Genomic DNA, 24,637 nt, shown 5'->3' with positions numbered 1-24,637 from the left:
CTCCTTCATCCGGCTGGCACAGACTTTCTAGCTTCCACTGCTGACCCTTGGGTCTTCCCGGCATGGATCCATAAAAGAAACTCTGTGAGTCCATCTTGTGGGCTCTGGACCTCCAGTTGGACTTATGGGAGGCATTGTACTGAGCTCTGGATTTTTATATGGACTCATGTGGGACATTGCTGTGGGGTTTAGGCTCTTGACTAAATAATCTATGTCTTTGGTGTTGCGGATAGACTTCCTGCAATTTCCTGTGTTAACTCCCAGTGACTATTATAAAAATAATATTATAAACTCCTGTCTTGATCCAATTGTTCTCTGTGCACAGCCCCTGACTACAACAGTCACCATTCATTCTTGAAAGTGAAAAGCACATTTCAGTTTACCATGTTTAATTACAAGATGCCATGTTGAAGCACAAAGACACTTTAAAAAATCTAGAGAGGTACAAGTGATTAACTGAAAACCATACAACGTGTGCAGTTGAGGAAAGCTCCACCTCAGATTTGTCGTTTCTGGAAAATTTGTGAAGAAATGTTGACATCAAACTTCTGTATTGATTATTTCTTTATGTCTCCTAGGGAATTTTAAAGTAAACTTAGATCTAAACTGTCTGACCAGTGTTTTTCTTCTATGTATTTAACAACAAATATGGATTGCTCTATTGCTAATCCACATAGGATCTCAGCCCAGTGAGCTCTTTCAGATCCGTAACAATTATCATGTGTGCTGAGAGGATTCCCATAACACATAGGATTTATCTCTAGTGTGTGTTTCTTCATGTACTTCAGTTACACTCTGGCTGCTGAAAGTGTATCCACTTGCTTACATAGCCAGTGGTTCTTCCCAGTGTGAATTGTTTCATGTGTTTTGCAATTACTGCATGCAGTAAAAGCTTTGCCACATTGTTATATACATAGTGTTTCTCCCCAGTGTGAAGTCATTGATGTATTTCACAATATCCATGTGTGGTGAAAGTTATCCCACATTCTTCACATACATAGGGTTTCTCAAAAGTGTGGATTTTTTCATGTATTGGACAATGACTGTTTCTGCTGAAACCTTTCCCACATTCCTCACATATATAAGTTTTCTGACAAGTGTGAAGATTTTCATGCATTATGCAATATGCACATGTGCTCAAACCATTGTCACAATGCTTATATACACTGGATATATCTTGAGTGTGAACTTTCATGTTGCTTACAATGTCCATGTTGAGTAAAAACTTTCCCAAATTGCTTATATACATAGGATTTCTCTCCAGTGTGAATTCTTTCATGTTTCTTAGACTGTCCAGGTGTAGTAAAAGCTTTCTCATATTACTTACATACATAGGGTTTCTCTCAGTGTGAATTTTTTCATGTTAATTACACTGTCCATGTATGGTAAAAGCATTCTCACATTGCTTACATACATAGGGTTTCTATCCAGTGTGAATTCTTTCATGTTCTTTACAATGTCCAGATTGGGTGAAACCTTTTCCACATTGCTGACATAAATAGGATTTCTCTCCATTGTGAATTCTTTCATGTATCTTATAATATGCACGTATCTTAAAAGCTTTCCCACATTGCTTACATACATAGGGTTTCTCTCTAGTGTGAATTCTTTCATGTTCCTTACAATATGCATGTGTGTTAAAAGTTTTCCCACATTGCTTACATACATAGGGTTTCTCTCCGGTGTGAACATTTTCATGTATTTGACAATTAATGTTACTGCTAAAAGCCTTCCCACGTTTCTTACATATATATGATTTCTTCCCAGTGTGAATATTTTCATGGATTTCACACTAAGTACGTGTGTTGAAAGCTTTCTCACAGTGCTTACATTTATAACGTTATTCTCCAGCGTGAAGAGTTTCATGTACTTCACAATTATGTACATGTTGTAAGAGCTTTCCCACATTGCTTACATATGTAGGGTCTCTCTCCTCTGTGAATTCTTTCATGTTTCTTACAAATTCCATGTGTGGTAAAACTTTCCCACGTTGCTTACATAAATCAGGTTTCCCTCCACTGCAATATTTTTCATGGATCTGAACATTGTGGTGTGTTTCTGTTTCTTTCACATTCACATTACTTTCTGCAGTACAAAGAAATACTTCTTTACACTGATTCAAAGGTGTATGTCCATAGGATTTCCCTAGCTTGTCATTTCTATTGCAGTCATGTTCCTAAAGGTATCACCCATCACATCTGTGTAGAGGTTCTTTTGGGATGGACTCAGCAAAGCCCACTCTTCATTGCTGAAGTTCACAGCCACATCCTCAAAGGTCACCTCCTCCATTCCGTGTCTAAAGGGTCTCCCAGGTTCTCTGCTAATCAGGCCACAGGACATCGAAACCAGTAAAATCGATCCAGCAAGAATTCTGCTCCCGGGGCTGGGGATTTAGCTCAGCAGCATAAGCACCTGCCGTGGAAGAGTGCGGTCTTGAGTTAGATCCCTGGTACTGATAAAAACAAAAAATCTCTCCATCAGTTTTAAAAGACTGCTTTTCAGGGTACATCAATCTGGGTTGAAGGTTGTTTTCTTGTAGGGCTTGAAATATTTCACTCCAAGCTCCTCTTGACTTGAGGATTTGTGTTGAAAAGTCTGTTTTGATTCTTTTGGGCTTTCCTGTATAGGCGATTTTTTTTTCTTTTCTCTAATAGCTTACAACATTCAGTTCTTGTGCCGAATTTCTAGAATCTTAACTATTATATGCATTGGTGTAATTTTTTATATGGTTAACTGGACTTCTGTATGTCACACTTATCTGTATGTCAAGTTCATTTTCCCTGTTTGGGAAATTTTCTGCCATAACTTCTAAAAACAGGGTTTTTGATCATTTGTGTTATCTTTGGCTTTTTCATTGACTCAATTCTTCTTTGCATCATCTTCTGTTTACTAAATTGATTTCTCATGGTCCCTTGATATTTTTAAGAAACCTGTCTTTACATGATTGCTAACGGCAATACTATCTTCTGTATCTGATATTCTATATTCACATTGGCTGGTTTTGATGCATATACTTTCAAATTTTGAACCTCCTGTATATCTGTTTGAATCTGTTTCATAGATTTCATTTCTTCCCTATATTGGGTGCTCATGCTTTCCATGATTTTCCTAAACTCCTCTATTTTTATCTTTGTCTACTCTAGAGACACAAAGCATGTCTTTCATTATGGTCACCATCTCTGTAGCTATCTGAGAAATGAGTTCTGATTTGATTTTTTCTAGAGCCTCATTCATCTACTTTGATACTTCCACTCTTACCATTTCAGAGAGTTCAGGTGGGTGGCTCTGGAACTGTTTCACCTCTCTGCCCTCCTGGATTTGCCTGTGGTGAGCTGGAAGTCTGGAGTTACATCTTGTTCAAGTGTCTTCTCCATGATTTTCAAAAGAAAGAAATATCTTTAGAAAACTAGAAATAGACAAAAACTTCCTAAATCTGATTTAAAAACAAACCCTACAGCAAACATGATACTTTCGTGTTTTCACTGTGAAAAACCTACCCTTTGTGTTGGTAAAAAGATAAGGAAGCCCACTGTTACCACTGTTGTTAAAATCTTGTCTGCTAAGACCCATAAAGTAAGAAAGAGAAAGGAAGCAAAGATCAGCTAAATAAAGTATAATTCATGATTCATTTATGACATGATTTGTACATTAAAAACCCAAAGAATCTACACATAAACTATTAGAATTAATAAGAGATGGTATCAAGATTACTGAAGACAAAAATCAATATTAAAACATAATCATGCAATACTATATGGTTGCTGTTAGGGCTAGAAAATGAAAAAATAATTATAGCACTGTAAAGACCAGCCTCCACAGTGGCCCCCAAGGGTCTCTATCTCCTGGTGGTTGTGCTTTTGTATAGTCCCATCCTCATGTAGAAGCTGGATTTAGTGACTCACTCTCTTGTAATCCGAAGAATATGATAGAAATCTGTATGATTTCAGATGTTAGTTTACCAAAGGGCTGAACCTTCCATTTCATGTGCTTTCCCTTCTCTCTCAGATCAGCTGTTTTACAGGAAGCCAGAGGCCATGTCATGGGCAGCCCACGATTCAGCTCCCTACACTTCATCTTCAGAAGAGACCACAGCCCAGACTTTGTCTGAAACTTCATAAGAGACCTTGAACAGGGGACTCAGCTAGGCCACTCCTGGATTCCTGCCTCACTAATGCTGGGAGACAAGATCCATTTGTCATCCTGGCCTCTGAGTCTAATGAGTAATTCATTACAACACCACAGATGACCCGTGGAACCATCATTTCTAGTACTTCAAACTACACCAAGCACCAAGAAGTGGGTCTAACCAGAAATGTGCAAAATTCTGACAACATTCTAAAATGTAATTGAAACATAGTGTGACACCTGCAAAAACCTAAGATGGAAATGCGCCAGCAGTCCTGCTCTTACACAGCCACCTGGCTTATGACAGAGGCAGCACTTCTGAACAAGAAAAAGTTGATTTTTCAATAAATGATGCTAGGAGAGACAAAATCTGATCCTAGCACACAAAAATCAATTAAAGAGCAATGGGTAAAAAAGTCATAAAACTACTAAGCAACAACATAGACATTAGAACAGGGAAGGATTTCTTAAACAGATTCAAAAAGCATAAACCATAAAATAAATATTTAACGATTAGAATACATCAAATCAAAGAACTTTTGCTCTTCCAAAGAAAGCAGCACAAGAGGCAGGGGAATGAAAAAGGTGAGTCACAAAATGGAAATCTATTTGCAATACTACAACTGACAGAAGTGTAGTATTCAATATGTGAATAGTCCCAACAAAATCAACAGGAAAAAAATGAAAATCAAGGCTGAGACAAGGCCCTGGGTAGAAGCAGTGTAACTAGAAAGTGACGGTAGGAGCAAGGATCTGGCAAGAAGCCACTGAGTTGGGCAGTGGAAACCCCAACACAATGGCATTTTCAAGGTCACTGTTGTAGCCAGTGGGCTGGGTTCCTCAGGACCTCTGAGCTGCACCACTGTCTCCGTGCAGGTCAAGAGGCTAGCGCACTTCTCCAGTAGCCATCAGCTCCCCATTCTATGTGTTTCCATATCATTAGAGAGAGCCCTAGTGTAGAATGTAGGAAGACTGGTCCTTTGGCAGTGGGAGGTTTGGCCATCTCACAGAAGCTGAAATCAGACATCAGAGGTGTCTGCTGTAAATGCAACTGGGCAAAGGATCTGAGTAGGCACTTCAAAAAAAATGATCCAACTAGCTAATAAACATGCTATGGAAATGCAACCTATAATAACTGTTAGATAACACCAATCACCACCAGAGTGCCCAAAATTAGTGACACCTAGTGTCACTCCATGGAGCGATGGGAACACTCATCTACCACTGGGCTGGACTCCAGAAAACTGGCATAACCTAGTAAAGTAAAGATACAAGGTATAGGGAGCTGTGTGTGGGCTTTACATCCCTGGCTCAGAAATCCCACACCCAGTTGTGTAGTCTGTATAACAAACAGATACAATCACTCTTCACATAAGAATATTCATAATGGGGCTGAGAGTTGAGTTCATGGATAGAACCTTTACCGAAATATGTATGAGACCCTAGCATCATCAGATGCTATGTTTCTTAAAATACCGCAAACAAATAGTTGCCCACATCTTCACACACAGTGAACACATACTGAACATTATAGGACTAAACTAATCAAAACAGGATGATGAAGGCTTTTTAGGTCTTCAAGACCAGACAATAGGGAAGTCAACAATGGCTGCCATCATGTCTCTCGTTCTCTTTGAAGTAACTGTCCATATCTTTACGTATGCTGAAATTGAACATAAGAGACAACACTAATATCACTCTGAACAGTGAATAATAGTACTGCTAGATTTTATATTATAATGCTACATAATTAGCACTGGGTATCTTAATGTCTCTCCTTTAGAGAATCTGTTCATTACATCGTGCATTATATAATCTGTTCCTGTAAACTGTTTAGAAATCCTCCACATGTGTGAATCTCTACATGTATACCTATCCTTTCTGTATTATAGGGCAAAACAGATCAAAACAAGACAACAAAAAAAATTCCTAGAAAAACACGAATCGAAAAAGACATATAAGCCGGGTGTGGTGGCTCATGCCTGTAATCCCAGCACTTAGGAGGCTGAGGTGGGAGGATCGTTGCGAGTTCGAGATCAGCCTGGACTACAAAGTAAGCTCAAGGCCAGCCTGAATTGCATAGAGAGACCCTGTCTCAAAAAGAGAAAAAGAAAAAGACATATAAAACCACAATATTAGGTGATCTACAGTAGTTACTATGCTGTCTCTTGTTATTTCCAATAGAATTGTCTGCATCATCAGACATATATAATTGAACATAGCATTACATAGCAATTTTAATAGAAACACAACATTGGGGACATTGTAAGACTTCAAAAGCAGTTAATAATCAAACCGGAATGGATATCTTATTACATATTATTCTCTTTCTTTGCCAAGATGGTGGTGACACAGAGACTTGCTTTATTATTTTTACTAAGCTGTGCATACTTAGGAGGCTAAGGCAGGAGACTCCAAGTTCAAGCCTATCCCAGGCAACCTAGTAATCTTATCCCAAAAATAAGGATAATGCAGCTCATTGTGTAGTTTCTGGGTTCAGTCTTGAGTACCACCAAAACAAAACAAAACAAAAGTAAACCCCTATGTGCATCTTCTGTGTAATCTCCAAAACAATTTTTTTAATGTTTAAAAATAAAGAAAAGCCACCCACACCTGCTGTCATTTCTCTCCCTCTTGAATTTCCCAGCTCAGTTTCAGACAGGCCACCTGCTCTCTTACTCAGGGATCCACTGCATCAGTCTTGTTGACTCCTGCTCCTCCCCAAGGTCCTTTCTTACCCCTGCTGTCAGTGTGACCCTGGGTGGAATGACTCACCGTCGTCTCCTAACTACCCAACGACAATCTAACTCCCCGGATACCCTTTCAACCTGGGACCTTCTTGAACTATCACTTGGATCACTCTGACTCCCCTGGTCAAAGACCAATATCTCCCTGCTTCCCAAGCCCTATGATCCAGTCCCTCTTACCTGCCTTCTTCTTGTGATGCCTTGAGCAAGACCTGGCTCAACATAGAATTTCATTGCATGAGGGAGAGAGGGTGGATGGATGGATACAATCATGATGGATAGGTAGATGGGAATATGTTAGACAGATGGACAGACAGATGAAAGGATGAAGAAGGATAGATAGTTGGATAGATGGATGAATAAGACAATGGGCAGACAGGTGGGTAACCAAGTGACTGGCTGGTGAAGGAACGGATGAATAGGCAGATAAACCAGTGGAAGGTAATAGAATAATGGGTGGATGGACAGACAAAGAGATGAATGGATAAAAGAATGAGTGGATAAAGGGACAAATGGACAGGCTGGTGTGAGTATGAGGTGAACGCACATATACAGCCCCTCGCAGCATGGAGTCGCCGCCCGCGGGCTCATCCTCTCCTCCGACTACTGATAGGGCAGCAGAGCCCGGTTCGGCTCTGAGAGCAGCGCCAAGAAGCTGTGATTTTGGGGGAGCAGCTTGCCACCTGTGTGCTTTGGTTTCCTCGTGTGTTTTGTGTGACGCTAACTTACCTCACAGGGCTTGGTGGAAAGTGAGTGGGCTGGTAATGTATTCTGAGGCCACTTGGTACCCAGTGCAGACTTCCTCTTATCCTTACTAGGAGAGAAAACAGAGTTCAGGGAAGAAAACGCCTGAATGTGCAACAGAAGTGATGCCTGCCGCACACCGTGGCATCTTTTCAAGCACCCAATGGAATCGCCATTCTTCTTAGAAATGTCCCCTTGACCTGGAGGTGCAGCTCCCTGGTAAAACAGTTGCCTGGTATGCATGAAGCACTGGGTCGCCCCCCACCAGCACCTCAAAAATCAAAGCAAAGATCTACTTCCTAATGCTGTCACCTTAGGGACTAAGATTTCAGTATATAAATTTTGGAGCCGGGTGTCAAGTCAGGAGTAGAGCACTTGCTAAGCATGTACAAGGCCCTGGGTTCCATCCCCAGTGCTCCAAAAAAGAAAGGAAGCTGGAGAGAGAGAGAGAGAGAGAGAGAGAGAGAGAGAGAGAGAGAGAGAGAACAGGCTCCCACATCTGTGTATAAATAACATCCAAATTCCTAGCCTCCCCTTCCCTTGCCCTAGAGGTGACCTGATTTTGTATATATCACTGCCTTGTTCTGCTTGCATAACTTACTTAGCACCATGCATAGATATTATGTTTTTTCTTAGTTTCAAATATTACCAAAAAAAAAGTACCAAACTAATATATTCTCCGGGACTTGGGTTATTCACTCATGTGGAGAAGTGTTCGTCTGTGTCTGGCAGTAGCTGTGATCCATTCATTTTCATGGCTTCACAATATTCCATTGCATACACAGCACAATTTTCTCACCACACTTGCACTCATAGGCAGCACGCTACTTCTGACACTTCTGTAGCTACAAACAGTGCTGGTAGGAACATGCGAGGTGCATCTCTGGCTCCCTTTTAGACAGAATCCTGAACACAGAAGAGCTGGAATTAAGTTCACCAGTGCGTGAAACCAGTGAATGGTTAACTCATTTCCAAGCCCTAGCAAGTCTGTTTTTCTCTGTAAGTGAATTCCACTCACTCCCCTATGTCTCCCTCTCCAAATAATTAACCAATATAGTCAACCTTGTCAGAAAAGGAAAACACAGGGATAAGGCAAAGAACAACACCAGTCATACATCTCCTAATAAGTAACCTTCCCCAAGTTTTACAGGAATAACAAATGCCTGAAAGCCTGATCACCCGTAGACATCATCAAAACCACACCCAAGGGAACTGATGAGCATTCTGGGGCCTGCCTATGGCTAAAATTGGCCCCACAGAGCCCCCGTAGAAACTTTGCACCTATGTCCCCTGGCAAGATGGAATTTGAGTGACAGCCTCCGTCTCCTACTAATAAAGCTTTTCTTCTCCTATTATTTTGTCTCTTAAGTTATTGACTTTATCTGGTGGCTGTGGAGTGGAAACTTTGATGACTACATGGTCATTTGTACAAACAAATGCCCAATTATTTCTCCAAAGTGCTAAACCTGCTTACACTCCTACCTGCAATTTTTTGAGTTCCTGTTAATTCACATTTTCAACAACATTTAATAATGTCAGACCTAATTGTTAGCAATCACATGTGTTGGTGATACCTTGTGGCACTCTTGACTTTCATGTGCCTGATTGCCAGTGGATTTAAGCATTTCTTCACACTTCTTGGCAAGAACATTCATCTTTTGTGAAATGCCATTTCATTTTTCCCATTTCCCCCTTGTTTGTTCTTTTCTTACTGATCCATTGGGTTTCCTGATATAAAGCCTAAATCAGATATGTGTGGGCTATGCTTTGTATACGGTTTAAGTGTGTGCTCCCATGGTTTATGTGTTGGAAGCTTGGTTACTGGAGCAGCAATGGTAAGTGGTGGGAAATTTAAGAGGCGGGACTTTTTAAGAAGTGGGGCCTTGGGGCCTTTGACTTCCTGTCTTGTTACATGATCTCTTCCTCTCCCATAAACCCCCACCATGGTGAAGCAATCTGCCAGAGATACCTCCCCGGAGCCAGCACAAGGCTGTACAGACTACAACCTCTAAAACTGAAAGATAAATAGACCTCTTTTCTTTGTAAGCTACCTTGCCTTAGGGAGTTCATTATAGTAATAGAGAACAGATCTGTATATTCTAGATCTGGCTTGTCTTTTCACTCACTTTCAGGTGTCTTTGGGTGAAGAGAAAGTATTATTTTTTATTGTTTCGGTCTTTTCATCATGATTAATTTTTTTATTTAAAAATTATTTCCCTACCATGAAGTCAGAAGATACTAACCCATATTTTCTTCAAGCAGTATTAAAGTTTTGCTTTGAGCACTTAGAAGAACTCATTCTCAAGGAAGCTGTAAGGTGGTGATCCAACGGTTGTTTTATCTACATGCATAGGCACTCAGTCTATGAACCTCTTGCCTGCTGCTCTGACAAGTTCCCCTGCCCTAGATCAGCGTTCCACATTCTTTTTGGTTCCCCTCTTCTTTGGTCAATTTGTCTATCCCTAAGAAAATTCCCAAATACATGGAAATTTTTAAAATCATGTTTGTTTTTATCTTTTGACTGCACGGCATTGTGGCCAAAGAAAGTCCTCTCTCTTTGATTTTTTGGAGCTTGCTTTCTAAGCCAGGATATAATTGATTGCTGTAAATGGCCCATGAGTGCCTGGGAAGAATCTGACTGCAGGATGCAGGATTCAATTACTGTCCATTAGATGAAGTTGTTACTCGTGCCATCCAAATCTTCTACATCTTGGTTATTTTTTCATCTTTTCCATTAATAATTAAGAGATGCATTTGAAATATCTGATGCTGATGGTGGACCTATGAGTTTCTCCCTATCAATTTTTAAAAATCAGGTTTATTGAAGTAAATTTAAATTATTAAATCCACTTTTTAAATGAACAGTTCTGTGATTTTTGATAAATACAGTTATGCAATAACCACTGTCAAAATATGTAATATTGTCATCATCCTAAAAGTTCCCTCATAATCCTAAAAAACTCTCCCTACCCAGATGGTCCAGATCAACATCACATTAGCAAGCCCTTTGTATGGCTTGTTCCTTGGATAGTTTGTGACAGAAGTGACATTTCTCTGGGTTCTCCCTCCCCTAGACCAGTAGTCCCAGTCAAAGCAGAAGAAAAACATCAGACAAACATTAACTGAAGGACATCCTACAAATGCCTGACCTGTTTCTCAGAACTGTTACAGTCATCAAAAACAAAAAGGTCTGAAAAATTGTCACAGCCAAGAGGAACTTAAGGAGACGTGATAGCTCAAAAGAATGTGCCACCCTAGTCAAGATCCTAGAGCAGAAAGGGGACATTAGAGAAAAGCTGAACTCAGTAAAGTGTGGACTCCAGTGAACAATGCTGGATCAAGACTTGTGACATTTGTACCAAACTAACACAAGGTGCTCGTAATAGGAGAAGCTAGGTGTCAGTGTATGGGAATTATTGGGGTTATCTTCCGTTTTTCAGTAAGCATAGAATAAGTTAAAGCTTTTTAAAAATTCCCTTGTGATCCTTTGTAGTCAATCCCTTCTCCAGCTCCATCTCTGGTAACCTCTGGTCCATTTGTTTTCTGTCCCCATATTCTGCATTTTCTATAATGTCATGCAAGTGGGATCATTCATAGCTTTTGTGTCTGCCTTTTGTCATTTAGCGTAATGACTTTGAGATCCATCCATGTCATTCTAATGTATGAGTCTTACTGTTTATCTAATCAGTGTGCATTTGGGCTATTTCCCCTTTGGGGAAGGTGTGAATAAATAGTCTATAAATGTTTGTGTACAATTTCTTATGTCTATTAGGATGGCAACAATAAAAAAGCCAGACAATCACACGTGTTGGGGAGAATATGGAGAAAGTGAAATCCTCACACACTGCTAGCCACTGCCAATGTCTTCCATGAAGTGAGCCCAGTGGAAGAGCTTCATTAATACCAGACCACAGTGAGTGAAGTTCCATCTTTCTCCTACCTGATAGCCACCTTCCTGCTAAATGCTGGAAGTCAAAAACAAATGATGATACAGCTATTTTGAAAAAGTTCGATAGTTCCTTAAAAAAATAAAATTGAGTTATCCTATGATTCCTGGACTCCGTGGGCCTCTACTCCTAGTCCTGAGAAAATCAAAAACATAGTCATACAACAGCTTGTACATTATTATTCACTATAGTATTGTTCGTAATAACCAGATTGAAAGTAATCCAAAGAGCCACCAACAGATGGACAGACAAATGAAACGTGCTATATTCACGATGAAATACTTTTCTGACATGAAAAAGAATGAAGTTCTGATACACACTACAGCATGGACAAGCCTTGGAAACATGCTAAGTTTCTGGCTAAAAGAAGCCAGAAATAAAATATTCCACTTCTAATGTGTATAAATCCATGCATATGTAAAATCCAAAAAAGCAAATCCTCAAGACAGGGTGGATTAGCAGTAATGAGAGTCTGGGAAAAGAACGAGACAGGCAAGTTTTGAGTTTCTTTTTGAAACAATGAAAAGTTCTAAAATGAGATAGTGCTAATGGTTGCACAGTTTTGTGACTATCTAAAAACCACTGAAGTGCGCATCTGTAAAGGGATGACGGTGTGGTATATAAGGTATTATCTCAACAGAGCTGCTGTTTTTAACAATATTTCCAGACAAGCATCAGCATAAATATGTTTTTCTTTCTCCAGGTAAATATCTAGGAGCAGGATTTCTGGGTTGTAAGGCAGATGTATATTTAACCTGGAAGAAACTGCCAAACTCATTTCTGAAATAGTTATGCCATTTTACATTCTTGCAAGCAATATATTTATAAGATACTTTTAGTTGCTCCACATCCTTGTTAGCATTTGGTGTAGCTTGGGGGTTTTGTTTGCACGCTAAGTAGGTTTGCTGTCAGACATACAGAGTGTCATCACTGTGAGGCTTTTTACATAACATTTATATACCTTTATGGGGCATTATGAGAATTTTTTTCAGTTGGTACTGGAGACTGAGCCCAAGCAAGCACCCTACCACTGACCTATTTCCCTGACCTTTTTGAAATTTTATCTTGAGACAGGATCCCACTAGGTTGCCCCACTAGTCTTGCACTTGCAATCTTCCTGCCTCGGCCTCTCCACAGCTACAATTAGATTATGATAGTCTGATATGTGTGTACAATGTCTAATAAATCAAACCAGAGTAATAAATACTTTCATTTCTTCAGACTTGGGTTAGTTTTGTGAGTTGGGAATTTCACTCTTCTTTTTGAGACATTTTGACATATGTCATAGGCAAGTATAACCAATAGTTATGCTACTATGCCATAGGAAACCAGAACTGATTTATCTTTTTTGTGTTTTAATGTTTTTAACCTACATTTCCTTTATGGTTAAAGATGCCCAGAGCACATTGAAAAAAAATGTGCTTTTTTTTTTCTACCTGCATCCATTCTCTTGTGAAATACCTGTTCAAATCTTTTATTCATTTTTATTGGCTTGTTTTCTCATTTTTAAGTTGTCAGAATTCTTTATATATTTTGGATACTTTCTCAGGCATGTTTTGCAAATATTTTCCACTTTGTAATTTGCCTTTTCATTTTCTTAAGAGTATCTTTTGAAAAGCAAAGTGTTTAATAAAGTCTAATTCATTGATTTTTGCATGCTTTTGTATCCTAAGAAATATTTGCAAATCGAGGTCACTAAGCCTTTTGCCTGTGCTTTCTTCTAGAATGCTATGGTTTTTCATTTAGGTCCATGATTCTGTTAAAGTCAGTTTTTGTCTATGGTTCTGAATATGGGTCAAGGTTCATATTTTTTGCATATGGATTCTTACTGTTTTTGTTTTTTATTTTGAGACAGGGTCTTGCTGTATGTTCAGGCTGCCCCTGAACTCTCTGTGTAGCCCAGGCTGACCTTGAACTCCCAGCGATCCTTCTGCTTCAGCCTCCTTGATGCTGAGATTATAGGCATGAGCCACCATACCTGACTCAGTACCATTTTTTGAAAACATTATTCTTTGTTCCACTGAATTGCCTTTGAACTCTGTGGACGAGGAGTCTCTTGGGATTAGGGCTGGAATTTTACTGAATCTCCCTAATTTGAGGAGAACATCCTTTTAACAATATTGAGTCTACCAATCCATGGATACTGTATTATAGCTGACACTTTAGGTTTTCTTTTTAATTCCTTAATTTTTCTTTAAGATCCATCGTTTTCTTTTCTTTTCCTTCTTTTTTTAATACTAGAGATTAACCCAAGCCTTTGCGTTGAGTTACATCTCCAGGCCTTTTGGAAAAAAACAAAAAAAAAAACAAAAGAAACAAAAAATTTTTTTAGATAGGCTCTTTCTAAGTTGCCCAAGTAGACTTAAGCTCTTTGGACTTTTGGCCTTCCTGCCTTAGCCTCCCAAAGTGCTGGGATTACTGCATGTGTCAGCACATCAGGCTGCTTCCTATCTTTTGAGGCTACTGTATAATATCTTTCTGGTGAATCAAATATTTCATCACTATGTTGTGATCATCTCTATGTCTATTGATGCATTTTATTTTCAAATCTGTTTTGTTTTGTATCAAAAGAGCTGCACTGGCTCCCATTGGATGACATTTTTCCTCATCTATCTTGATTCCCCCTTTTACTTTCAGACTTCCCATGTCATTGTTTGGAGCTGTATTTCTTAGGAGCACTACATATCCAAATTATGTTTTTGCATTCAATCTTAAAGTCTCTTACCTTTTAACTAGTCAGGTTAGTCTCTTTATTGTGTTTTACTTTTTGAGGTAGAGCCTTGCTGTATTGTACAGGATGGCCTTGAACTTGCAGTCCTCCTGCCTTGGCTTCCTGAGTGGCTGGGATTACAAGTGAGTCCATTTATTTTTATTATAATTATTTATACATTTAGATAAGTTGTACTGTCTTACTTTTGAATTTCTACTAGTTCTGATTTCTTTGTTTATTTTTCGCCTTTGTCCTTTTTTAAATTGAGTTACTTTTGTTTGCTTTTCCTATGATACTTTTTCTGTCCACTAGAACAGAATATACAAATTCTAGTTTTATTTACCTGTTCTTGAAGATTTTGTCACAAATATTTAATTACCAATATCTAATTGTATTGAGCTGTTTTCCACTACCGAAATACTGCAGTCTAGATATTTTACAAAGAAAAAAGGGTCCATTTCACTCATAGATTCTGAGGCTGAAAGCTGAAGACCAGGTGGTCCCACTGGCTGGGCCCCTGCTGAGGCTCTCACAGTGAGGACATCACAGAGGCAGGCGCACATACAGACAGAGGAGGAAAGGCTTCCTCTGTTCCTGAGGACACACTCTCGTGAGCTGTCTAAGGTTCCATGAGAGCTACACGAATCTCTTCCAAGCATGGTGAAACCTTCATGAGCTGATACCTCCTGCTAGACTTCCTTTCTTATGGACTCCACCAGCTATCAACATCACGACGCTGGGGACCAAGCTTCTAACATATGGCCCTGTAGGAAGTACAGTTAAACCATATCCAAACCACAGCACTAATGGCAATCTCCAACACAAGGGATTTAGAACACTGTAGTGCAGCCTTCACCTCCCTGACTTCTATGCTGTTGCTTCCCAACATTTCAGGTCAGTCTTTCTTTCACATCACAAGTGAAATGGTCACTTCAGGACAGAGGGTGTAGCTGAGTCGCAGAGGCTTGCTAGACATCTAAGGCTCCAGGTTCAATCCCCAGTGTGGAAGGAAGGAAGAAGGGAAGGGAGTAGGGAGGGAGAGGAAGAGGAAGAGAAGGAGAGGGAAAGGAGAAAAGAAAGAGAGGAGGAGAGAAGAGAAATTACTTCATACTTAGGATTAGTTAGTGGGCTTCCCCTACATTTTCTATTTTCTATGCTCAGCCGTCTTCTTACGTCTCAGACTGACCTTCTGGAATCATTTTCATTCTTGAAGTGCATCTTTTTGAAGTTTCTTTAGGCCACTCTCAGCTTTTCTTTACCTATAAATGTTCAAAGAAATGCATTTTTTCTTTTGTCTCTGTTCTTGAAAAGATCTTTTGTTGGTCATAATTCTAAATGGACCTTTACTTGCTCTTCACTTTAAAGGTATAATTTCAGTCTCAGTCTCTGCTGTGGCTTCGGAGAAGTCGGCTCACATCCTGTCATCCCTCCGGAGACAATCCGTCCTTTTTCAGTGGCGACTTTCATCATCTCTCTGCCTTTGGCATTCTGTAGTTTCAATAAAATGTGTATAAACTTGGATTTATTTTTATATATTAAGCCCGAGACACTTTGTGTTTCCTGATTCTATGGATCTGTTTTTCATTGCCCCAGAAAAGTTAATACCATTTTATCTTCAAGCATTGCCTATTTTCCATTTCTTTTATTTTCCTTCTTCTGTGATGCTAATATGTAAGATCTTCTCATACTATTCTTTATACCTCTGAATCACTCTTTGCATGATTCAACTTCTTACCTCTCTTTCCTTTATTCTTTATAAATACCTTCTGGCTCATTCTCTATTCAACTGTTTATTGTTTACTGACTTAAGTTCCATTTTCTCCCAAACCTCCCTCTTTAACTGCTTGTTTTATCCACCTATCTTTGTAATTGCATCTTTTATTCTTCGAAGCGTCTCCCGTGCAGCCACTCTCTATTCCGTTGCTGGGGCACGCACGAGCTGTGTCTATGAAAGACACAGCAGGCCGACTCCTACACCTGGCAGCCGACCTCCCCAAACTGGGAAGTTTCACACAGAAGCTGCCTGCTGTCTCATACTCCGCAGGATCCTCCTGGCCTAGCATAGGAACGTTTTCCTCCACGTTGAGTTGGCTTTCTACTACACACAGAGGGTACCCCAACCGGAGGCCACACCTGCCCCAAGCGCTTTATCTCAGAGGAGGCTGGCTTCCCTTCTGCCTCATCTCCAGCTCCATCAAAGTTCACCACCACCATCTGGAAAAAAATTTGCAGGACTCCAGCGTTGAACCAGCTCCTTTCTAGGCAGCAGCCAGCTCAGGCCAGCTAGCTGACCCTCTCCCGCACCCCCAAACCCAGCATGCTGTGGCTGCTCACCAGTGTCCCTCTGCTGAAACCCAGCTAGAGTTCCCTGCCGCTCTCTCCCCTCACCCTGCTTTATTCTCCTTCATAGCCCAGCTTCACCTGTCAGATTTTCTATTTACATACTAAATTGCTTATTGTAGGACATTCATACACTCTAAAATGTGATGACTTGCTCATTTATATGACCTTGGCAACTAGTGCAGTGCCCAAAATATACATGTTTAAAATTATGTGATGGATGAACAAGCAAATGAGACATAACACCTGCCTCCAAAACACTCCGGTCTAGCAGACCAGACAGATGGGGACGGTTGTAACACAGAGGATAACTTTTGTCATGGGGGTAGGGAGCAGAAAGAGGGCCTCGCCCTGGATTCAGAGTCAGGGACCACGTCCTAGTCCAGCCTGGGGGGGCTGCATAGAGCTGAGCCTGTAAGGCTACCCCATTGTCCTTCTGCAAATGCAAGACACTGGGGACAGTGTGCCAGGCAGAGAAGGCCCAAAGATGAGAAAGAAACTACTCAGGGAACTGAAGGCAGTTTGGGGAGGCAGGATAGAGTAGGACGAGGCAGGAATAGGAGCAGATGGGCAGAAGGCGGCACAGGCCAGACCCCCTAGACCTCCAAGTCCCCCCAGTAGTTTGGAAGTGATGAAGGGGGGTGGGAGGCATTCAAGGAGAAGGACATGGTGCCCTGCAGGATGGAAAATTCCCTCGGGCTTCCGGGTTGGAATTGGGAGTAGAGAGGCAGGGAGGGCTGTGAGGAAGCTTTGCAGGACATATGGTGGGGTGCTGGGGGCGCCAGGGCAGATCCCTAGCAGTTCTGATGGTGGTCTTAACGAGAAACGGGAACACAAGGACAAGCCTCAGCTGGACCGTGAGTGGGGGACTCATTTGGGAGGCAGCAGAGCTGCTGGGTTGGGTTGATCTGAAGAGTAAAGAATCTACAGCCCCAGCTCTGAGACCATGCTCTTCTAGTGGGGCTGCCAGACTCAGCCCGAATAAAAACAGATGTATAAGACTCAGTTCAATTTGCATTTCAGATAGACAATGAGTAATGTTTAGTGTAAGTTTGTCTCCAAAATTGGGCTTTCTGCAGTACATCTGAAAACTCTTCTTTCAGCTGTGCCCCCCCCAACTTGCACCTTTCTGGAATAAAATAAACAAACCACACAGAGATCCTTCATCGGTGGCCCCACGTCATCCCTTCTCCAAGCACCACCACAGGGAGCCTGGTCCTCTGAACAGTGGCCCCCAGAACCTACCCCATTCCTTCTTCCCAGAAGCTCCCAAGGGCTGGCCCCAGTGCCCCATCTGGGCTGGGTCAGGACTCTTCCTGGGAGTGCTGGCAGTGAGGGGAGGCCACTGGAGTATTCCCAAGAAATGGTCCCCACCCAGAGCCTGGACCCTGATAAATCTTAAGGCCACATGCTTGGGATTTTCTGAGAAGTACTAGACCATCCCATGTCACTGTGGCCATATCTTCCCTCAGGATTGCCAGGGACTCAAGACCAGGCTGGGGGTCCTTAGCAGGGCCCTGCTTCATGGGGCTGCAGACCCAGCCACCTTGGGAACATCAGTGACCTAATCCAGGAGTTGCCTAAGTTGCTTCAAGACCTCAGCATCCTCATGGGAATGGTTAAGGAACCCACTTTTGGGAGCTGCCTAACCTAGGGCACTTTGATGGGGACACGGCACACTGCCCAGAGACAGAGTGGGAAAGAGGCCTTCTCTATGATGCAGCTGGAGAGGAAGACACAACACCGGGCCACCAGACACTAGGGAGCTGGGAGACAGGAGAGGTGGTGACAGCCTGGAGACAGTCCTCAATGGAAAATATTTCTAGCACAGCAGAGGCCAGAAAAGCTGGAAGGAGAGGTGAGAGTTGAACACACCTGAGCCTGGGGTGAGACAAGCAGGCCTCTGAGACCCAGTTAACACTGTTAATAATAGTCACAAAACAGTAATAACTGTGTACTAAATACTAACTCTGGGCTAAGCCTCTGTATATGCATTCTTTTACTGAACTTTCAAAGTAGGTATTATTACTGGCTCTATCACACACATGGGAAAACTAAGGCACAGAGAGATTTAGTGACTCATCTGCGTCACAGTTAGCAAGGGCAGAGCTGACACCAGAGCCCAGGCAGCCTGATCCCAGCGCCTGCAGCAATCACCAGCTGCTAAGGAGATATTTGCATCCAGAAACGTACAGATGAGCAAAGGAAACACTGGCAGGACACAGGTCCAGCTCCAGTTCCCTTGCTGTGAGGTTCAAGGTCATAAATTCTGTCTGATGTCCGGGATAGGTCCCTGAGAGTCTGCCCCAGCCAGCCTGGGCACAAGCCCCTTGAGAGCGACCTCGGACAGCTGCACTGGGGAAAGAGGTAACTGGATGTGTAAACAAGATTAGAGTTTCCTCCTTCGGTCACTCAGTTGGTGCATTCTTGGAGAGGATGACAGACTGTGCATCAGATCCACGGACGGTGAAGGTAGCGAGCGAGCGTTTCCAGATGCAATCGCGAGGTCGATGTTTCTGCGCGCAAGCCACCAGCGCCTCCTGACGTCCATCCTAGGAAAGGCAGGGGCTTCACGCGCATTCTCTCCCACTTGATCAGCCAGCCAGGCTCAGGCCAGTGACGATTCTGAGTCTGGCGCTTAGAACTCTCACCTTCAGTCCCATAATCTAACAGCCCAGTCATCCCTAGGCAGGACGCTGAGGCCCAGGTGGCTCAGCTTCAGGGAAAGAAACACCACCCCGAGGAGGCCCTTTGCCTGGGATGCTGGTCTAAAATGCCCTGAAGTTCTCAGAACACTGCAGAAGGTGGCTCTGGGAAGGACTAGATTTCCCAATCAGAGGTGGGCTGGGAGTGAGGTTGTTATCATTTCAGAGTTAAAGGAAAAACAGCTTTAGGGATAGGTCACAGGGTGAACCCCCACTAATACCCTCCTTCTTATTCACAGTTCACAAAGCTGCCAGGTTAGGCAGGACCAGAGCCTCTTCTCTCTATGTCTCAGACATAAAAACTGAGGGTCCACGAGAAATGACAGCCCCAGGGTCACAGAGTGAGATGCAGCTAGGCCTAGAACAGCACTCAGGCCATGGGTCTTCTGCCCACAGGCCTGGCCAGCTGTGCTGCCCTCAGGGGGGCTGGGCCTACCCTGCAGCAGGTCACAAAGGCTGGGGAGACAGTGGAACTAGCAAAGACTCCCCAGAAGGAACAGAGGCTTTGGTGTCCAGCCTCTAGGGGGAGCCAGAGCCTCAGGCTGCAGGCTCCAGAAAGGCTGAGGCTTCTGGCCAGCCTGGGTTAGTGCACCATCTAGGAGGAGCTGAGTGCCTCCATCTCTGCCTTGACCTCCACTTCAGAGCGGTACTTCTGGGAGCAGAACCACAGGAAGAAGAAGAAACCTGCAAGAAAAGGTAGATTGGTGGGACTGGTGTTGTCAGCCAGGGGCCACGCCCAGGACCCAAGGACCTCTGGGCCTGGGATAAGCAGGGCCTCCCTGGGTCCTAGGAGTACCTTACAGAAGCTCTCCCTGTTGGGGGGCAGAAAAGGTGGGCTCAAGACATGAGACCCACCAGTGACCCAACAGCTTGGATGCTGCCACCTCCACCCCAGCCAGCACATGGCACTGGGACACCACCTTGCACTTGCCGTTTGGACAATGAACACCGTGCCACCCTCTACAATCCCGGTGGGCTCCCTGCAAGCCCATGGGCTCCGCCTACCATAGAGTGAGTTGAATATGCTGAAGAGGAAGAGCTGGGGCAGCAGGAAGACACCGAAGGAGAAGAAGGCCAAGGCCCAGGTGGTGCCCAGCAGCACAGTGAGGCCCAGCACAGTGACCGTGTCACGGCAGGCCTGGGGGCCAGGCCCCTTGGTCCGCAGCCGCAGTCTTCGCAGCACACCCAGTGCCCAGGCCAACACTACCAGGTTGAAGAGGGTCGTGAAGCCACTATAGCCCATGACCAGGACACCATGCACCGAGGGGCTCCGCACCCAGCACCTGTGTGACATGGGCAGAGCACCAGGCTGGGATGGCTCTCGGACCAGCAGGGGCCGGGTGCACTTGGGCCCTGGATTGCCTCAGTTTGCTCTTTTCTTTTCTTTTCTTTCTTTCTTTCTTTCTTTCTTTCTTTCTTTCTTTTTCTTTCTTTCCTTCCTTCCTTCCTTCCTTCCTTCCTTCCTTCCTTCCTTCCTTCCTTTTTTCTTCTTTTGTTGCTGCTGCTGCTGCTATTATAGGGATTTGAACCCAGGGCCTTCCCACTGAAGTGCATCCTCAGTCCTTTTTCTGTTTTGTTTTTTTATCCTCAGACAGGATCTCGCTAAGTCACTCACTTGCCCAGGATGGGCTCAAACTTGTAATTCTCCAGGCTCAGCTCCTCTCAGAGTCCAGGGAGTACAGGCATGTGCCACCATGCCCCAAGGCAGCCTGCCCTGTCAGTGTGCCCACTTCGCCTCTCCAACCATTGTTTCTTGCCCGAAAGTACACACTGAGAAGCCCTTGGTCTAGCTGTCCAGCAAGGCCACCTTCTCCCTCGGTCTCTTTCTACAGCACCCTGGTGCTCCAGCCACACTCATCTGTCAGGCTCAACATCTTTCCCAGCTGAAAACTCTTCTTTCTCTCCTTCTCCCTGGCCAACTTCATGCCACTGTGTGTGACATCCTACTGGGTCCCGGGCCCGGGTCCTCTCTCCTAGAAACCTGCCTCTGCCTTCTCTGTGCAGCCAAGTCCCCACCGCAGCAGCCTGTCCCACCTAGACTGGCCTGGCACAGCCTTCTGGAGCAGCGAGCAGTGTGGCGAGGGGCCCCTTCATGCCAGAGCAGGGTACAGACAGGGCAGGGAGCCCGTTCGCATGGGCTTAGCATAGCCAGAGCCCTAACTGGCCCAGGCCTGGTGCTAGGCCTTCCCTCAAAGGCCTCTGAACAGGTGCCCCCTGGTGTCCCCAAGGGGACACCAGGTCATGTGCCTTATGTCACAGGCTGTCCCACCTCATGGTGAGGACCCTTGAGTAAGTACCTAACCAGTCCAATTACAAAGATGAGAAAACTGAGGGACTGAACCCAGGACTTTCACACTGAGCTACATCCCCAGAATGTATTTATTTATTTTGACAGAGTCCACTAAGTTGATAAATTGCCCAGACTGGGTTGAAGATTGTGATTCTCTTGTCTCAGCCTCCTAGAGTGCCAGGACTTCAGGCATGTGCCCGCTGTGCCCAGCTCAAGGGTGGTTTTTAAAACCACCACTTATATTGTGGAATGCATGCGTTTGTAGTGAGCAATGTTTGAACTGCAAAAGAGTAAGTCTCAGAGGCCAGAGTAACAGTTTCCTGAGGTGGGGCAGTGAGGGAGCCCAGGGAAAAGCTGTTCTAGGGTGAGGTCCCCAGTTCTCACACATAATGTGCTTCCTGTCTTGTGAACATGTCACATATCACTTAAACCCTGTTGCTGTTTTTTTCAAGCCAGTGGTTGAATACAGGGCCTTCACATTGAGTTACATCCCAGCCCATCTTTATTTTTTGTTTTGAGACAGGGTTTATCTAAATTTCTAATTTGCCAAGCCAGGACTCAAATTTGCAATCCTCCTGCCTCAGCCTCTTACAGTGCTGGGATCATAGACATGTGCCACCAGGCCTGCTCTTTAGTGCAGACCACATATCCCATAATAAAATACATCTCTGAGGGATGCTAAGTCACACTTCCATGGAGACAGCAACCTGACCTGCTAGGGAAGAGACTGACTCTACCTCTCCACTCAGCTCCAAGCCCTTAGTGAAACTTGAAACTGGATGGAGGCAGTGGAGGACCACAGCTCTAAACCCAGCTGCCTGTGACCAAGCTCCAACTCTATACTGAGTACCTAGATTTCCTTGGGCTGGTTCTTAAACAGAGCTTCAATTGCCCTGACTATAAAACAGGGTGACCACAGGCCCTCCTGGCCAAGCAGTGAACAGCTCATCCCCGGGCCATCAAAGGGCAGCCCTAGGCCACCCTGAGCTGCCATTGGCTAAAAAAAGACCATGAAGGCTAGAGGGCCATGGACGTTTCTTATGTTCGTGGTTGGAAATGTGGTCTGATAACATGAGGTTTAACATCTCATGACAGGAGGAGGAGGCTGCAGTGGAACCCAGCCCCCAGGCCCACCTCTGTTGCCTCCCCCAAGCTATACATATGCTGACCCCTGACCCCATAGCGTGCCCACCCCCCGTGTCAGCCCCAAGCACACTCTCTTCTCCCACCAGGAGGCTGAGGGGCTTGGCAGTGCCCTGTGCCCATGCAGGTGCCAGCAAAACCTAGAAGTCTAGAGGCAGAGCTGTCACGTATGGGTCCAACCACACAGTCCTTCACAACAGGAAGGCAAATCTGAGCTGGGTGGCTGGGTGCCCATGTGCCACCAGGACCTAGAAGCATCAGCATGTGGTGGTTTCTGTCCTTGGCTCCCTAGAGGCACAGAACACCACCTTTCTTCTTCAGGAGATACCTGGGTAGCAGAAGGGGTGGACAAAGCCCCCCTCCCCAAAGCTTGCCCCATCTAAGAGTTGGTTTCCTCACTACCCCTCGGCTAGGGCCTTGTCTATGAGATACCACCTCAAGTACCAGCCTGAGTGGCCCTTCTGCCCTGCTGGGGCACTCACATGGACACGTTCTGGAAGCTGGTGCCATTTTCCTGGCTGCTGGAGACGGGGATCGTGTGGAGTCCGTACACTGAGCTCTTGACAGCGAGGACCAGTAGCACCAGGAGCGCCGGGACTCCTGAAGTGGGGCACAGGATCAAAAGACCTCAGAGACAGCTGGCCTTGTCCCTGGGCCTAGGAACAGAGAACTGCACTGGGCAAGGGAGAGGGAAGGAGACTGTGCTGAGCTCAGGCCCCTGCATGTGGTCCAACCTGAGAGCAGTGAGCCGGAGGGCTTGGAGACAGAGATGCTTTGGTTTCTGTGGCATCAGGGATTAGGGTTAGAGGCTCTCCTGACCCTTCCCCAAGATGACTCTAGTGACCATTCTAGGACAAAATGGGAATGGCAGTAGTGGTGGTCACAATGGGAACATGGTGGCAAGGAGTAGTGGGAGAGAGGGAGGAACCTAGTGAAGAACTAAGACCATAAAAAAGGGGGCTAAAACAGTGGCATTGGTTCCCATGGTGACGGAGACAGTGATAATGATGAGGAGGAGGGTGGAGGTGATGATGGAATACAGGAAAATGGTGATGGAAATGGTAGCAGTGGAGTTGGGGTGGTGGAGATTAAGGCAGAGGTGATGCTGTTGGAAGTGGAGGTGGGCACGGGGCTGGGGGAGGTGATGGTGGGTTGGATGCTGAGGAGGAGGAAGTGACTATGGTGGAGGCACTGGTGATGGAGCTGATGGTGCTGCTGGAGGTGGAAGAGATGTTGGTAGTCATAGTACTAGTGGATGAGTTAGAGGCGGTTAGAGGTGATGGTGTTGCTGATGGAGGGGGAGGTGTGATCAAGCTAGTAATACAGAAAGCAGTGGTGGGTGTGAAAGGGACTGTGGCTACATTTACAGAGGAGTGACTCTGGTGAGGAAGAGAGGACCAAGAGTTAACTCCGTGTCCACTGAAGGCTTCGGCAGGCATGGGAGGAGGGTACTGGCTCACCCCAGCCCAGCGTGCAAAGCTTGAGCACATAGCGGTGGATGTAGACATTGTAGACGCGCCCCAGGAGGAGGTAGAGGTTGAAGCCCTCAATGGCCATCCAGGTGAGACAGCTGAGCAGGGCGTAGTGCAGGACAGCCGCCAGCGCCACGCATGCAGCCCCAGCGGGCACAGCCAGCATGGCACTCAGGAGGAAGGTGACATTCAGCAGCAGCACTGAGATTTGCAGGTTCATATGGATGCGTCTTGTGGAGTCATTGGGCTTCCTACAGGAAAGAGTATGGCCTGGGGATGTCACTCAGGCAGCGCCACCCCCGGGCTCCTAGATGCACAATGCTGGGGACACTGAGCAGGGACCTGACAGCAACCACAGGTCTGCAGGGCTGAGCAGGAGCCCAGGTGAAAAAGCAGGGTGTGGGGCAAGCCAGT

General features: G+C 44.5%; 1 protein-coding gene and 1 long non-coding RNA gene across 7 annotated transcripts in view; both read right to left on the bottom strand.

Annotated features, from left to right (window-relative positions):
* Positions 1-253: 253 nt before the first annotated feature.
* LOC134475619 (uncharacterized) lies at positions 254-8,502 on the bottom strand. Its single transcript, XR_010046796.1, has 4 exons — positions 8,280-8,502; positions 7,602-7,686; positions 3,259-3,365; positions 254-2,412 (listed from the first exon to the last, which is right to left on the bottom strand). It is a non-coding gene; the product is annotated as an uncharacterized LOC134475619 (long non-coding RNA).
* A 9,122-nt stretch (positions 8,503-17,624) lies between these two features.
* Adgrg5 (adhesion G protein-coupled receptor G5) overlaps positions 17,625-24,637 on the bottom strand; it is a 31,088-nt gene continuing 24,075 nt past the window's right edge. For all 6 annotated transcript variants that reach the window (XM_063247379.1, XM_063247380.1, XM_063247383.1 and 3 more), the window contains 4 exons: positions 24,212-24,474; positions 23,234-23,351; positions 20,324-20,601; positions 17,625-20,002 (listed from right to left, as the gene is read on the bottom strand). In XM_063247379.1, the coding sequence (XP_063103449.1) occupies positions 19,914-20,002; positions 20,324-20,601; positions 23,234-23,351; positions 24,212-24,474 (748 nt within the window). In that variant the 3' untranslated portion in view covers positions 17,625-19,913. The remainder of the gene's footprint in view (positions 20,003-20,323; positions 20,602-23,233; positions 23,352-24,211; positions 24,475-24,637) is intronic.

Source organism: Cavia porcellus, unplaced genomic scaffold (genome assembly GCF_034190915.1).
Source record: "Cavia porcellus strain 051 isolate PalLab524CR breed Dunkin Hartley unplaced genomic scaffold, mCavPor4.1 scaffold_4, whole genome shotgun sequence".
Classification (NCBI taxonomy): Eukaryota; Metazoa; Chordata; class Mammalia; order Rodentia; family Caviidae; genus Cavia; species Cavia porcellus.
This window is presented reverse-complemented; position numbering and strand designations above follow the sequence as displayed.